This window comes from Lissotriton vulgaris, chromosome 1_1 (genome assembly GCF_964263255.1).
Source record: "Lissotriton vulgaris chromosome 1_1, aLisVul1.2, whole genome shotgun sequence".
Taxonomy (NCBI): domain Eukaryota; kingdom Metazoa; phylum Chordata; class Amphibia; order Caudata; family Salamandridae; genus Lissotriton; species Lissotriton vulgaris.
The window spans coordinates 1,406,828,688-1,406,845,869 of NC_141685.1; the positions used below are offsets into that span (position 1 = coordinate 1,406,828,688).

Sequence of the window (17,182 nt, forward strand, 5' to 3'; positions counted from 1 at the left end):
TCCCCCTCAACATGCGCCCTGAGTGTGTATGCTCTATGATCGAAGCTGCGGAGGCGCTCCACTTCTACCGCCACTGCCTCTTTATCTAAGCTGACCTCCTCTTGGAGCTCGGGTGGCCCGGTCGTGCTTTCTCGGCTTTTCTCAGCTTAGAATCCACTTTCTGCAGATCCTCTAATAATACCTTCCGTACGCCTACATGTTTCCCAATGCACTGACCTCTAATTACCACCTTAAAGGCGTTCCATACCATCGCTCTGGAATCCGTGGACCCCTCGTTTCCCGCGAAGTACTGGGTTATGCCCTCCTCTAGCGTCACGTGAAACAATGGATCATCTAGTGTCTCAGGCCGTAACCTCCAAGTCGGGACACGCGACACCTCCATTACCTAAAGTCTAAATTAATCAGCAAGGGGTTGTGGTCTGAAATTGTTCTGGTGAGGTACTCGGTCTGTGTCACCGTCTGCATTACAGTCCGAGAGCACAAAATTGCATCAATCCGGACATAGAGGTCATGGAGGCTCGAGAAGTACGAGTAGTCTCGCTCAGCCAGGTGATGTGTGCGCCAAGCATCCGTCAAACCCCATCTCTCTTGCCAATCTAATCTACCCTTCGAAAGGCGATGTACGGGGGAGTCTCCCAGTGGTGGGTGGGATCTGTCTAGTATTGTGTCCGCTACTGAATTAAAATCTCCCCCAATCAGGACCGGACCCGCTAAGAAGTGTGCCAGTGTCCCCGACAGTCTCGTGAAGAAGGCCATCTGGTCAGTGTTCGGCGCATATATACTACACAGTACTATGTCCCTGCCCCGCAGTCTGCCCTCCACTGCCCCGTATCTACCCTCAGGGTCTATTATGTGCCTGGTCGCCTGAAACGGGGTACCTGCCCATACCCATATCAGAGCCCCTCTAGCGAATGCTGAGTAAGTGGTGTTGAAAATCTGACCCCTCCATCTCCTTTGCAGTGCTACCCGCTCTGGTTTGGTAAGGTGTGTCTCTTGTAATAGCGCTATGTGCACCCCCCTGCGGACCAGATAAGCGTGTACCTTGTGCCTTCTTGCCATTGTGTGCAACCCCGCACATTCCAGGTTATACATCGCAATGTGTGTGCATTAGCCATTGTCCCATAGTTCACATCGCAGGAGTTTCCGCTCTTCAGTTGCATCATAAGTGGTGGTGTCCCCCCAACTAGCCTTCGAACTGGCTGGCATTGTGATTCCCTCGTGTCCCGGAGCCTTCCCCTGCCAGAAAATTAAAGCAACCCCAACATTTCCCTTACACACCCCCCCAGAATAGGCCCCAATATCGAACTATCAGTACCCATCCAAACTTAGTCAATTCACACAACTCCCCAACTAGTTCACAGTCGTAACCGTGAGTGCCTTAAGGGCAATCGGGTTGTGGCTTAGGCCTTAGGCCGCTACGCAAGCCCTCCCCCGCACCCCCCAGTAGCAGCGGTCTGATATCCCGGTCAGCAACCCCTGTCCGCAGTACCTTACAGTTCTAAAATTCTCCTTTCTGCATGAGTGCCCTCTGCTCAGTCCCTCCGTATCAGTTATTCTGGATCTCTTCTGACGTTTGTGGTGTCACCTGCGGGCCCCTGGTGCTGTGCGTTTCTGAATGCTCCGTCTCCGATCCCGTGACTAGGTCCTCCGAGTGCGAGCCTTGTCTTGAGGGGGAGTCACCTGACTCGATAGCGATTCCACTGCCTGCAGCGCCGCCTGCCGTTCCATCTCTGTCTAAGATATCGATGATCTCCGCGAGCCTTGTCTTCGCCAACGCAGCCTCTGTGATTTCCGTATCTGCGTCTTTGCTCGCTCCCTCTCCTCTCGGACTCTGGCACCGTCCGTGCCCGCCTTGTATGTCTCCCACCAAGCCCAAGCATCTGCCGATGTGGTGAAGAAGTGTGTTTTGTCATCTATTACCAATCTGAGCTTAGCTGGAAAGAGCAGTGAGTACCGAATGCCCTCAGTGCACAGTTCGCGTTTGAGAGATAAAAAGGAGGCTCGTAGTCTCTGCGTCTCAAAAGTGTAATCAGGAAACAGTGTCACTTTACTGTTCGCAATCTGAAATGGCCCTACATCGCGGGCTCTCTGGAGCAGAAGGTCCCTGTCTTTATAGTGCAGGAATTTGGCTACGATTGGCCTCTGGGGCAGGCCAGGCTTTGGGGACCTAGCCGGGACCCGAAGAGCTCGTTCCAGTGTGAAGAATGGCGACAAGCCTTCCAGCGCCACCGTGGTCCTAAGCCAATTGTCCAGAAACTCGACCATATCTTCCCCTTCTGTTTTCTCGGGAAGGCCCACTATTCGGACATTACTGCGTCGACTCCTATTTTCGGCATCTTCGGCACTCCTCTCCAGTATTTGTATCCTACCCAACGCGTCCGTGAGCCTCACCTCCATATTTTTGTGGGCTGGGGCTAATTCACCTAAAGTGTCCTCGGTCCCTTTGACTCTGTCTTTGAGTTTGTCGTGGTCAACTCTCAGGAGACCCAGTCCTGACACCACCTGCGCAATGTCTTGCTGCAGAGTGTCTCTCGTTGCCGCAATAGCCTCCAGTATGCGGTCCTGAAGTTGCTGCAGGTCCGAAGGCCCTGTAGGGCCTCCCTCTGAAGCATCAGAGGTCGCAGCTCCCTCCGTTCTCCCCTTGTTTTTCACCATGATGCCAGGCTACTTCTCTCCACAGTATCCGTAAGTCTCCGATTAGCTACTGGAAAGGCTCAATGGCCACCTTCCGTTCGCGATATCGCGGCAGCAGTCCACCTCGGGCTGCCAGTGCCCCTTCCGACCGGCCACCGGGAATTTCGGACTTGATCTTGTCACCAAGCTGGAGCCCACGGCCTCCCTCCACCAATAGACCACCTCCTCCGCCCGTTTGTGGTCGCCTCAGCCTCGGGAAGCCCCCTCCGGCCCCCACTCTCTCCGTATAACTGCACTGGGCTTGATCACTGTACTCACTACTGCTTGAGGGTCTGCCACTGCGTTTGTCAGCAACAGAGGGCAGGTCTCAGGATGTAGCTTCTGACCTATCCGCGGTCAGGACCTTCGCTCCAGCTGGGGCCGTCTCACCGGGGAGGGCTGCTCCCCAGCCGCTATTTGAGCTGTCCCAGGGCCTTTCAGCCGTCCATGATCCGAGCCGAAGCCTCCCCTATTCCTGGTCGTCGCACTGGGTACTGGGCCTCCCCCAGATTCTCCGCTCTATCCTCAACGTGGTGAATACGCCGACGCCGGTCCCTCTTGGTCTCACCGTATTCTCCAGTGCCCCGGAGCGCGGGCAAGGGCTTCCCAGTCGCGATCGGATCTCACAGAGGTATCTCTTTCCCCCTTAACCGCACTGCAGGGCTCGTCCGGTGCCACCCGTTCCCCAGACCCCGCTGACCGGTTCTCTCCGTATGCGGGGTCCCCAGTAGTTAGCTGCCGTAGTCCTTCTTCCCACTCGGCGGTAACTGCCACGCCGTCGGACCCTCCGATCCTCCCGGGTCAGCCAAGGATATTCTCAGCCCCTCTTCTGCCTTCCCCGGGGGCCTAGGTCGCATCAATTCGGAAGCACTATGGAGTATCTCTTCCCCGACTGGGTGAGCACTGTGCTTCCGGTGTTGATCGCTTCCCGCTCGCACCCCCACCAACTTATTCAATGGCGGGCGGGCCCTCCGCCTCTCAGATCTTCAGGCGGCAGCCGCTGGACGCTCCCCAGTGGCGTGGAGCTCAGATCTTCTCTCGCCCCCGTTCCGGGCTGGGCGCCCCGCTGCCCTCCGGCTCAGATTCTCGCTGCCTCCGGTCTGCAAACTAACGCCTCCGCGGGTGTCGTCGCGCCTGTTCTCAGGATGATTGCGGGGATCGGGCGCGGAGGTCTGAGCTCACGCCGCCATTCTCTTCGGCACCAAGCCATTCCCCCTTCATGCCCTTATATAGGTATAAAATATCGTATCCTTATATAGGCATAAAAATCATAACCATATTAAGACATAGCTCAAGTAGTCCTAATACGGCTTGGCTACTTCCACTAGTTCCGAAATTCTGCAACGATTTCTTGGGAAAACCCGCATTCAGCAGTCGGGGACTTCCCCCTGCATGAAATTTAATTTATCCAAGAACTCATGGAGTTTTCAGAGAATTAAGTCTTTAATGACGTTATTATGTCCAATCTTACGTCAAACTCGGCACCTTCAAGGTATAAATATGCCCACACTTGTCCTAACAAACACACGGTGGTTTCGAGCAGTTCAACTATCTACTTGCCCGACGTGCCCTGCTGCAGCAAGTGCCGAAGGAAGCCGACCCTCCAGCTGACGCACTGAGAGACGCTGTACTTTCTCCAGCCGAGAAATCCAGCTCCGCTGTTTCCAGGCTACTCTTGCGGGTTGTTGGGAAATCGAGTCCTGAGAGAGAGATACCAGACCTCCTACATTCTAAAACCAAGGTACGGAGCTGATTAGACCCTAAGAGAATTCTTGGATTAGATTCTTGGCAAAAAATACTAAAACTAGGCTACACCTTCCTTACTTCTTCCCTTGTACTAGACCTAGGTTAGGTACACCGGGGTAGGTGTATTTTAAAAGCACCAGTTGAGTACTTTTAGTCATTATTCATCACTGTATGTATTTTATGCATTTTAGGTATTTTATGGCTTAGAAACCATATCATGCTTTTACAATATTATTTTATAATACTCTTCGTACTGTACGCTTTGTACTTTACCGCGAGTATTACGATTGCAGCAGTTCATTTCTTATGCTTGAGAAAGAAGACTGTTCAATAAATATATTTTATTGAAAACGCCAGTCTCTCTATTTCTCTGCACTTCTGGTGAAACGAAGCATGCACAATTGACTAGGTGAAATAGCTATCTATTGTTTCCGCACCTCTAGAGATATATTTCTTATTCTTGGGAAACAAAGTTGTCATGTTTTAAGCGGTTGTCAGAAACTAATCTCATTCCGGAAAGTTTCTAGTGACCTCTGAGCTAGCTGGCACACACACAATTAAATCTAGTATATTCAGTAGAGACCTAGTCGACTTCAGTCCTACGTCTAAAGTACAGGATATACTATTCCAATGCACAGAGCCTATTGGGAATATAGGAACTACACTACACCTCCAATTGTTCCCGTTTCTCCTTCCTATCCTGGTTCAGCTTAGCCGCTATTGCCAGGAATTGACCCCTGATGACCGCTTTCAGAGTATCCCACAGCCAGTGAGCAGGGGTAAGAAGGACATTGTTAGTGTCCCAAAAAGTTTGCATGGCCCTTTGCATGCGTAAGCAGTTTGTGATTAAGCCTCCACACCCTCCGTCTATGATGGTCTCCCTCCAACTGCCAAGTGAGAGTGATAGGGGAAGGATATGAGAGGGATGCCATGCCTTTGGCGGTGTCTAGTATCCCTACGGTAACACGCGGGTTGTCAGAAAGAAATCCAAATGGGCGTAGGTCTGGTGTGCCGCTGAAAAGAACATGTAGGGCCGGGTGATAGGGTTGTGCTGTCGACAGCCGTCCACCAACCCTACCTCTGACAGTCCCTTATGCCTCTTTTTACAATGTTGATGCTTATGAGCGATCTCACGAACTGGAGTATAGGTACAATAAGAGCATAAGAGGTTTCACTTAACTTGCCTGTTTCATTGTGAGCTTTCTGTAGGACTGCGCGGCTCTATTTACAGTCGGGGTGGGGGAGGGGTTCTTTGTTCCTGATTTAAATGTTAAGAATAGATCAAAGTTTCTAAGATATATAATAAAATGGTGGGATAGGGGGAGGATATTGATTATTCACGTTTTTCTTTAAAAAAACAAACTAGGTATTTGGGTGAGCTTTAATTTCGACATTGCTCCTATTTCCTGGCTAGCAGCGAGACAAAGCATGGCTTCTTGCATTGCTGATTTTGTTTGCTTTTTAATGAAAGAAGTGTTATTTGTTGTGAAGATTTGTCCTTCTGTTTTCTTATGTTGACCATCGCTAGGATCTGGATAAGACACAGGATGACCAGCAGGCCAGCACTAGTGGACTGCAGCGCAGTTTCATGAAGTCTTCACGTGAGCAACGCCCACTCGAATGGGTAAAACGTCGCAAAGCACCGCTGTTTGTTCAAGCACCAGGGGTATGTCAACACCCAGCTTTCAACAGGCACTGTGTAAAAGTATTGATAGATTACAAAATATCTTAGCATCCTAATATTTGAATGTTGGAGTAAAGACGGGTGTGGTGGAAGTATGTTATTGTTTTTCTAACAATCTTTTTTTTAATACTGAAATCCCATTAATAGTGTGTTAACTAAAACTGACCAAGGTATTAAAATGATTACCTATTGTGATTGTTAAAACTAACTAACTGAAAAGAATGTTTCTCCGCTCTATCCTCAACGTGGTGAATACGCCGACGCCGGTCCCTCTTGGTCTCACCGTATTCTCTAGTGCCCCGGAGCGCGGGCAAGGGCTTCCCAGTCGCGGTCGGATCTCACAGAGGTATCTCTTTCCCCCTTAACCGCACTGCAGGGCTCGTCCGGTGCCACCCGTCCCCCAGACCCCGCTGACCGGTTCTCTCCGTATGCGGGGTCCCCAGTAGTTAGCTGCCGTAGTCCTTCTTCCCACTCGGCGGTAACTGCCACGCCGTCGGACTCTCCGATCCTCCCGGGTCAGCCAAGGATATTCTCAGCCCCTCTTCTGCCTTCCCCGGGGGCCTAGGTCTCATCAATTCGGAAGCACTATGGAGTATCTCTACCCCGACTGGGTGAGCACTGTGCTTCCGGTGTTGATCGCTTCCCGCTTGCACCCCCACCAACTTCTTCAATGGCGGGCGGGCCCTCCGCCTCTCAGATCTTCAGGCGGCAGCCGCTGGACGCTCCCCAGTGGCGTGGAGCTCAGATCTTCTCTCGCCCCCGTTCCGGGCCGGGCGCCCCGCTGCCCTCCGGCTCAGATTCTCGCTGCCTCCGGTCTGCAAACTAGCGCCTCCGCGGGTGTCGTCGCGCCTGTTCTCAGGATGATTGCGGGGATCGGGCGCGGAGCTCTGAGCTCACGCCGCCATTCTCTTCGGCACCAAGCCATTCCCCCTTCATGCCCTTATATAGGTATAAAATATCGTATCCTTATATAGGCATAAAAATCATAACCATATTAAGACATAGCTCAAGTAGTCCTAATACGGCTTGGCTACTTCCACTAGTTCCGAAATTCTGCAACGATTTCTTGGGAAAACCCGCATTCAGCAGTCAGGGACTTCCCCCTGCATGAAATTTAATTTATCCAAGAACTCATGGAGTTTTCAGAGAATTAAGTCTTTAATGACGTTATTATGTCCAATCTTACGTCAAACTCGGCACCTTCAAGGTATAAATATGCCCACACTTGTCCTAACAAACACACGGTGGTTTCGAGCAGTTCAACTATCTACTTGCCCGACGTGCCCTGCTGCAGCAAGTGCCGAAGGAAGCCGACCCTCCAGCTGACGCACTGAGAGACGCTGTACTTTCTCCAGCCGAGAAATCCAGCTCCGCTGTTTCCAGGCTACTCTTGCGGGTTGTTGGGAAATCGAGTCCTGAGAGAGAGATACCAGACCTCCTACATTCTAAAACCAAGGTACGGAGCTGATTAGACCCTAAGAGAATTCTTGGATTAGATTCTTGGCAAAAAATACTAAAACTAGGCTACACCTTCCTTACTTCTTCCCTTGTACTAGACCTAGGTTAGGTACACCGGGGTAGGTGTATTTTAGAAGCACCAGTTGAGTACTTTTAGTCATTATTTATCACTGTATGTATTTTATGCATTTTAGGTATTTTATGGCTTAGAAACCATATCATGCTTTTACAATATTATTTTATAATACTCTTCGTACTGTACGCTTTGTACTTTACCGCGAGTATTACGATTGCAGCAGTTCATTTCTTATGCTTGAGAAAGAAGACTGTTCAATAAATATATTTTATTGAAAACGCCCGTCTCTCTATTTCTCTGCACTTCTGGTGAAACGAAGCATGCACAATTGACTAGGTGAAATAGCTATCTATTGTTTCCGCACCTCTGGAGATATATTTCTTATTCTTGGGAAACAAAGTTGTCATGTTTTAAGCGGTTGTCAGAAACTAATCTCATTCCGGAAAGTTTCTAGTGAACTCTGAGCTAGCTGGCACACACACAATTAAATCTAGTATATTCAGTAGAGACCTAGTCGACTTCAGTCCTACATCTAAAGTACAGGATATACTATTCCAATGCACAGAGCCTATTGGGAATATAGGAACTACACTACACCTCCAATTGTTCCCGTTTCTCCTTCCTATCCTGGTTCAGCTTAGCCGCTATTGCCAGGAATTGACCCCTGATGACCGCTTTCAGAGTATTCCACAGCCAGTGAGCAGGGGTAAGAAGGACATTGTTAGTGTCCCAAAAAGTTTGCATGGCCCTTTGCATGCGTAAGCAGTTTGTGATTAAGCCTCCACACCCTCCGTCTATGATGGTCTCCCTCCAACTGCCAAGTGAGAGTGATAGGGGAAGGATATGAGAGGGATGCCATGCCTTTGGCGGTGTCTAGTATCCCTACGGTAACACGCGGGTTGTCAGAAAGAAATCCAAATGGGCGTAGGTCTGGTGTGCCGCTGAAAAGAACATGTAGGGCCGGGTGATAGGGTTGTGCTGTCGACAGCCGTCCACCAACCCTACCTCTGACAGTCCCTCATGCCTCTTTTTACAATGTTGATGCTTATGAGCGATCTCACGAACTGGAGTATAGGTACAATAAGAGCATAAGAGGTTTCACTTAACTTGCCTGTTTCATTGTGAGCTTTCTGTAGGACTGCGCGGCTCTATTTACAGTCGGGGTGGGGGAGGGGTTCTTTGTTCCTGATTTAAATGTTAAGAATAGATCAAAGTTTCTAAGATATATAATAAAATGGTGGGATAGGGAGAGGATATTGATTATTCACGTTTTTCTTTAAAAAAACAAACTAGGTATTTGGGTGAGCTTTAATTTCGACATTGCTCCTATTTCCTGGCTAGCAGCGAGACAAAGCATGGCTTCTTGCATTGCTGATTTTGTTTGCTTTTTAATGAAAGAAGTGTTATTTGTTGTGAAGATTTGTCCTTCTGTTTTCTTATGTTGACCATCGCTAGGATCTGGATAAGACACAGGATGACCAGCAGGCCAGCACTAGTGGACTGCAGCGCAGTTTCATGAAGTCTTCACGTGAGCAACGCCCACTCGAATGGGTAAAACGTCGCAAAGCACCGCTGTTTGTTCAAGCACCAGGGGTATGTCAACACCCAGCTTTCAACAGGCACTGTGTAAAAGTATTGATAGATTACAAAATATCTTAGCATCCTAATATTTGAATGTTGGAGTAAAGAGGGGTGTGGTGGAAGTATGTTATTGTTTTTCTAACAATCTTTTTTTTAATACTGAAATCCCATTAATAGTGTGTTAACTAAAACTGACCAAGGTATTAAAATGATTACCTATTGTGATTGTTAAAACTAACTAACTGAAAAGAATGTTTTCGAAACTGCTTTGTCTTTAACAGCTGCATATTGTTTCAAACTTGAGTTTCAGCTATTACTGGTGTATTTTAATATCTTGTAAACTAGTGCATTCGGTTAACAATATCACCTGACCCAAATCTCGGTTTATTTATTTATTTATTTTTTTTGAAATATATTTTTATTGCAGGAATCAGCAAAATGTTACATATACGACCAGCATTATAAAACCAAGAAATCAATGAGCTGCATCCCACCCGCCCCCCGCAGCATGTTGTCATACGTAAACATTCAGCCCACAACCCAAAGGTCAGGCGTCCAAATCCAGTGGGGGCTCAGCAGGAAAACAATGCTGGTCCGGATGATCCCCTGTCCGTCATCTGCTTTTCGAAACAAGCCCATAAAACCCAAAAGAAAATCCCTCCCACAAAACACTAAACTCCAAAATAATCCCTCCCCAACCCAACCCCGCCATCAGTGTATGGTAGCAACCGCAGTAGGATTCATGAAAGGACCCAAGAGGAGAGCATCAGAGATAGAAATCGCAATCGCCTATCGGGACTCGGGGCGCGCTGCAATCTCGCTATCAGAGTCGCTGGGGGCGCAATAGTCCCTGAGGGCCTGCACTAGTGTCTCCCATTCTAGCGCTGCCTCCTGTGCCTTTTCGTTATGCTGTCTCCCAGCCAGTTGGTATCGCAACGTGCTTTCTCCCGCCGCCCACTTCAAGAGTTCGCCGTGCCACCTGCTCCCAGACGGACCAGCTCGTGCCTTCCAGTTCCTGGTCACCTCTCGCTTAGCCAAGAGAAGCCCCAAATCAATAAATTTACTGGAAATTTTGTTTTTAGGGGTATGTGGAAACCAATGCAAGAGTCCCACCGCAGCATCGACCGATAGGGGTCTCCCCGTCACCTCCGTCAGGGTCTTCCCCACTTCCACCCAGTAGGAGGATAAACCCGGGCAGGCCCACAACATATGGAGGAGGTCTGCCTCCGGCGCCGGGCATCTGGGGCAGGTTGCCGAGCTCGTGGCGAAGTACTGTTGGATTTTCGCCGGGGTCAGGTATGCCCGATGGAGTACATAATAGTGGACCAACTGGAAACGGGCGTGGCGCGTCCCCTTCCAAGCCCGCCGCACGAGGTGAGACCAGGTCGTTTCCGGGATCTCCTTGCCAATGTCTGTCTCCCAACGGGTTCTCAATGTCGTAAGGGGGGTCAGCCCTTCATTGATCAGTCTACCGTAGAGGCATGTGACCGCCTTCACCGTGCCCGCAGACATCATGACGTATTGGCACACCGGAGACGTAGGAGGCTCCTCCTGTCCGCCTTTCCAGTGCGCCTGGATTGCTCGGACCAGGGCCGAATGCAATAAGAAGTCTCCGCGGGGAATCTCGAAGCGGTCAATGAGCTCCTGAAAGGGCAAGAGCACCCCAGCCTCATAAAGATCCCCTACCAACTGCAGTCCCGCGTCCTCCCAGTCCGCCAACCGTGACCAATCACCGCCATGGGGCAAGGCCGTCAACATCCCTAAAGGTATTTCAGGGGCATACGGTATTCGCAATTGGCCCCGGGCGTGGGCTCGGTTCCAACACAGGCGAATGGTCTTCTCCTCCAGCGTCAGGTCTTGCAAGGCCAAACGTTGGCGTAGGGCTATGAAGGAGAGAACATGCCTGGCCATCCCCACACCTCTCCTGTCCTCCGGGCCCCGGAATTCCCTGGCAATCTCCTGGGTGAGGGTCTGGAGCTGCGCCGCCAGATAGTATTTCTCAAAGTCCGGCACCGCGAGCCCACCCTCGGCCTTCGGCCTCATCAGGGTTTTGAGGGCCACTCTTCGGCGGCCCGAGCCCCAAAGGAATCCGACTATCATTGACCGTAGGAGCCTAAATGTGGCCGGCGGGACCCAAACCGGTAGCGCCCGGAAATAATACAGCAACCGGGGGAGAGCCACCATTTTGAGGAGAGCGACCCGCCCTGCCATCGAAAGCGGTAGCGTAGCCCAGAAGTCCATATTACCCCGCAGCGCTCGACTGCATCTGGTAATGTTTCCATCCAGGAGGTCAGATGGCTCATGATAGACATACACTCCCAGGTACCTAAAGCAGTCAGGTTCCCATCTAATCTCTCCATTGAGGGCCGGGCTAGGGGTGCCTCTGCGAACCGGGAAAAGGCATGTCTTAGCCCAATTCACCCGGAGGCCCGAGACCTCCCCAAACGCCGTGAGCGCCGTCGCGGCTCCACGTAGGGCTACAACTGGGTCCTCAAGGAAGAGCAACAGGTCGTCGGCATATAGCGAAATGTGGTGCGGGCCCGAAGGTGTCCAGAAGCCATTGTAATGAGCCCCCGATCGGAGTAGCAGTGCCAGAGGCTCCACCGCCAGCGCGAAGAGAAGTGGGGATAACGAGCAGCCCTGTCTCGTGCCTCTTTCCACCGGGTACTGAGAGGAAATTAACGGACCCGCTCGAACCCTGGCCGATACGGAGGTATACAATACCGCGGTCCATCTGATGAAACCCTCGCCGAGGCCGAACCGCCGCAACACAGCGTGCAGGTAGTCCCATTCCAGGCTATCAAATGCCTTCTCTAAATCTACCGATAGGACCACCGGGCACGGAGCATCCACAAGCGGTTCACCCAGCAAGCGGAACAACCTACGGATGTTCATTGTCGTGTTGCGCTTGGGGATGAACCCAGCCTGGTCTTCATGCACCAGGGAGCTCATGTGGCCCAGCAGTCTCGAGGCCAAGATGCTGCTCAGAATCTTATAATCGACCGTCAGCATCGATAAGGGACGGTAGGACGCCGGATCGGCCGAGTCCCGTCCCGGCTTGAGGAGGGGAACCACCAGGGCCTCGCGCATCGAGCCGGGGAGTCGGCCAAGCCTCTTCGCCTCTCTGTATACGATCACCAGTCTCGGAGCCAGGAGGTCGGCATAGGCCGCGTAAAATTCCACCGGAAGACCGTCCAGACCCGGGGTCTTGTTCCGCGCCATCTTTTTAATGGCGCTACGGATCTCCCCAAGTTCAATATCGGACCCCAGGGCTTTCGCCATGTCAGGCTCCACCGTTGGGAGCTCCAGGGGCCTCAGATAGTCCTCGAGAAGGTCAGGGTCTTTGGCAGCACGACTGCGATATAGCTGATCGTAGTAGTGCCGGTAGCATCCTAGGATCTCCGGTTGAGTGTGCACCATGGTCCCGTCCGCCATGCGCATGGACGTCGTCAGGGAGGCCTGGCGCGTAGGGTTAGCCAGCCATGCCAGCAATGCGCTCGATCTATCCCCCTCTGCGAGGGACCGCACCGTATAGGCCTTGTAGTCGAAGCAGCGCAGCCGCTCGACCTCCGCCGCCACCGCCTCCTTCGCCTCTGCCGTGCGTCCCTGAAGTTCAGGGTGCCCGGGGCGGCGGAGTTCCAACTCACGAAGCCTCCGATCAGCCACGTCTAAGTCATCGAGGATAACCCGCCTCATACCTACCTTCTTGGTGATGCAATAACCCCTCACCACCACCTTAAAAGCGTCCCACTCCAGCGCTCTCGAGCTCGCAGTGCCCCTGTTGGACGCGAAATACTCCTCGATCTTATCCCCTAATTCCGCTTTGAACACAGTGTCCTCTAGGATCTCAGGACGTAACTTCCAGGAGGGCACCGCCGGCGCCCCCGGAAACCAGCGAAGGGCCAGCAGAAGGGGGTTATGGTCCGAGATGGTCCTAGTCAAGTATTCGGAACGGTTCGCCGCTGAAACCAGTTCAGTCGAGCCAAGAAACCCGTCCAACCTAACGTGCAACTCGTGTAGGCCCGAAAAATAGGAGTAATCTCTAGCGTCGGGGTGTTGCGCTCTCCAAATATCCGTCAGACCCCACCGTATCTGCCAGTCCCTACGCCCTTTAGCCACACGGCGGACCGGAGAGTCAGGGAGGGGCGGATGCGAGCGATCGGTGTCCACATCCACTACCGAATTGAAATCACCGCCGAGCAGGAGGGGTCCTGTGAGAAAGTGGGCCAACGAGCCCGATAACCTCTGACCCAAATCTCGGTTTATTAGTTAGCGCATTGAATGATTTGTGCAAAAGCTCTTTAAGCGCAATTGGCTAATCATGAAGTTTGGCTTTGGTATGACGGGTTGATAACAGGATGTAACCATTCCTCATCATTGTCTGCCCCATATATTGATATGCACGTTAGAAGAGTCATATGTATCTTCTCAGCAACAATCCTAGAAGAATGTTGGCCTGAATGAGTGCTTGGCGGAAGGGTTGGTTCATCATAACGTGACCGATGTACAGTCCACCGTGTTAGAAGTGCAGTAGGATACGATGCACTTGTGTTAAGGCAGACGTGTAATCTTTCACATTTGTGATGGAATGATTCATCTGCCAAACTCTAGATCTGGGCCAGTGACCTGTTTGAACTTTATCAAGACCAAAGAGATAAGAAAAGATCTATTGACTTCCTGCCTAGGGCATTATCTTCGATTCCAATTTTACTACATATCAGAGGATTTCTATACACTATTGCCTCATTTCTACTTTATATTTGGTCTGGTTTAATTGTATTATATTTAATTACATCTTTTTCTAAATTTGTTTGAGGCTCCATTCTGGAGGCTTTTTTCTCTTGCTGCTAACTCTTTGAGTTTGTTGCATTTATCGTATTTTTTGAGTGCTCAATCGGTTTTCTTGAGTTCTTGCCTATGTTTTCCTTTAGCATTATGTTATGGGGGTTATTAGTTTTATTTTAATGTAATTAGGGTGATACATGGGCCACGAGCCAGCACTCTTACAGAATAAGTTCCGGATATTTACAAAGAGAGAACAGTTGTTTCCTAAGGTAATCCTAAAGCTTACTGGTTTCCTGGTTAATAGAACAACGCAATTCGTACAGTCAAAATATTAAATAAAGGTCTGCTCATATGTATGCATATTAAGTAACAAATATGCATTAAGCCAAAGTGTTAAACTTAAAAGTAGCACATCTATGGTCCATAGTTTAAATCTTTTTATTCAATTTTTCAGAACAATAGCCGCCACGTAGATCCAATGGCAAGTGAGTAAAACATTTTAGGAAAATATAGGGAGGAGCAAGAGGGTTCTAGCTGTAGAATAGAGAGAGTAAGGATGATGGAGTGTCAAGAAGCCAATTCTAGTTTAGTATTGGGGGAGGGGTGCATGTCTTTCCTGCAATCAAAACTACCACCATGTGTCGTGTCTAGCGGTCTTGTGAGAGGCACTCGAGTGAGTCCAAGTACTCAGAGATACTTTGGACATGTAAGCTCATTAAATTCAGTTGACAAGAACTTTAAGGTCGATCCCAAGGTTTTATCGAAGGTAGGTAGCCGGCGTGCTAAGCTTGTGTTATCTTTTCCATTCTAAATTTTGTTAAGAGACGGCTTGCGCGTGCGCAGATTTGTGGTTTTGTGACTCAGTGTCTTAAGGCCAAGTACTGCCAGTACACTGTTTTAGATAGGCCATAGTTTGCAGCTAATTGGGAAAAGTCCATTATCCCCTCTACGTTGAAGATATCACCCACCCTTTTACAGTTGGATTCCTGCCATTTCAAGTAATCCTGCCACGTCTGGGCGGGGGGAAATTCTGGATGGCCTATCAAGGGAGCCAGGGGGGACATAGGAGAAGATAGACCATGATGTACCTGAACCCTACCCCATACATTAATCATGGCTCGCAGAACTGTTGAAATGTAAACCCAGACCGAGCAGTGCCGTCTAGGGAACCAGGGCACTTTTCACATATGCATTCCCACTATTGTGCAGTCAATGAATCACCAATGCTTTTCCAACATTTGTTTAAACCATTCTATCATGTACCGAAGTTGAGCTGCTTGATAGTAGCACTCTAAGTGTGGAGCCCCCCGTCTGCCTGTTTCAGGTACGTTTGGGGGCACGGAATTCGGGCCTTCTTTCCACCCCAGATAAAGTCCAACAACAAGTGTTGCAATTTGGTCAGAATCTGTGGGGTGCGGGGTGGTGTAGCTGCAGGGTCTGCATTACGTACAGTATGCGGGGGAGTAGCATTATCTTTATAGCAGCGAGTTTGCCCAGCCAGGACAGGGTGACCCATCTCCAGTGTTGAAGGTCTGTCCAGATATTGGACTATAGTGCACCATAATTCTCGCTCGCCATACGCTCAACGATAGAAAATATCTTTAAATCCAGATATGGAATACCTGCTGTAGCCCACCCAAAAGAGAACTCTGCCTTTAAGTGCTCTAATTCTGCGTGGGGAATAGTCAGGCTAGGAGCTTGCGTCTTTTGTATATTAATCTTAAAGCCAGAGACTAGCCTGAGTTCTTCGAACTCCTGCCTGAGGGGAGGCAGGGATGTGATTGACTGAGTGATAAAGAGCATGACATCGTCGGCATAGAGAGAGATGTTATGTTCCCTGTCCCCCCTATGAATCCCCATGATTGCGCCATGTAGGCAGATACGGTCTGCAAAGGGCTCCATATATAGAGCGAATAACAAGAGTGACAAGGGGCACCCCTGTTGGGTGCTTCTCAAGATATTAAAGGGTCGAGTGCATAGCCCATTCAAGCTAATTTTTGCCTCTGGTGCTTTCTACCGATCACACAAAACGTACCCCCAAGCCAAACCTTGCCATGGTCAGTCGCAAATAAGGCCACTGGACCCGATCAGAGGTCTTCTCGGCGTCCTCTGATAGAAGCAGAGCCGGCTTCTGGGAGCACTGGGTTTTGTCGAGAAGATGACACAGTCGGCTGGTTCCATCGCTACAACTGCGTTCCGGTATGAATCTGGATTGGTCCTGATCCACCAGCCCCTGCATGTAGGGTGCCAAACGAGCTGCTAATATGCTAGTGAAAATTTTCAGGTCAACATTCAACAGAGAGATGGGGCGATATGAGGCGCATTTCCTCAGGTCCTTGTCCCGCTTAGGCAGGACCACAACTGTGGCCATGCGCATGGAGGGAGCAATGAATCCCTTATCGCTGAGTGATTTGAAGAGTTGTGTAAGCAGTGGGGCCAAAGTGGGTGTGACCATTTTATAAAATTCGGAGGAAACCCCATATTCCCCGGGCGCCTTATCTGATGTAGGTCCCTGAATGACGCGTAGCACTTCATCCGGTTAAACGTCTGCATCCATTTTATCCATCTACACGGCCGGGAGTAAGGCTACTGATGCCTGGGACACATATGCTGCTGCTGCTTCCTCATCCAGCGGATCAACGGTATAGAGAGCAGAATACAATTCCTCAAATTCGAGAGCTATGAGATCGTCTGCGTGTATTTTCTCTCTGCAGGAGAACTCAATCTCTGCAATACGGCTCTTATGTATGTAGGTTCGAATTTGATGTGCCAGAAGATTCCCGGCCTTACTCCCCCTTCATTATAACGCTGTTTAGTGCATAAGAGTGAGTATTTGGTCCGGTCGAGGTCCACCGCTTTCAATTTTTTGCGGGCATTTGTAAGTTGGGGGGCGGATTTGGATGGCGCCTGTGCAGCGATGTACCGTTTCAAATTCTTTGACCTGACCCTCCAATTGTTCCTGTTTATCCTTCCTATCCTGGTTCAGCTTAGCCGCTATTGCCAGGAATCGACCCCTGATGACCGCTTTCAGAGTATCCCGCAGTCAGTGAGCAGGGGTAAAAAGGACATTGTTAGTGACCCAAAATGTTTGCATTGCGCTTTGCACCTCCTTGATATTTGCGTCATACGTAAGCAGTTTGTGATTAAGTCTCCACACCCTCTGTCTATGATGGTCTCCC

The 17,182-nt window shown here is 50.2% G+C and overlaps 1 protein-coding gene across 2 annotated transcripts in view; it reads left to right on the forward strand.

Annotated features, from left to right (window-relative positions):
• The window catches only part of LOC147750600 (uncharacterized), a 146,936-nt gene that overhangs the window by 30,109 nt on the left and 99,645 nt on the right, over positions 1 to 17,182 (forward strand). For both annotated transcript variants that reach the window (XM_086967146.1, XM_086967152.1), the window contains exons 4-5: positions 5,948 to 6,085; positions 9,093 to 9,230. In XM_086967146.1, coding sequence (XP_086823272.1) covers positions 5,948 to 6,085; positions 9,093 to 9,230 — 276 coding nt within the window. The remainder of the gene's footprint in view (positions 1 to 5,947; positions 6,086 to 9,092; positions 9,231 to 17,182) is intronic.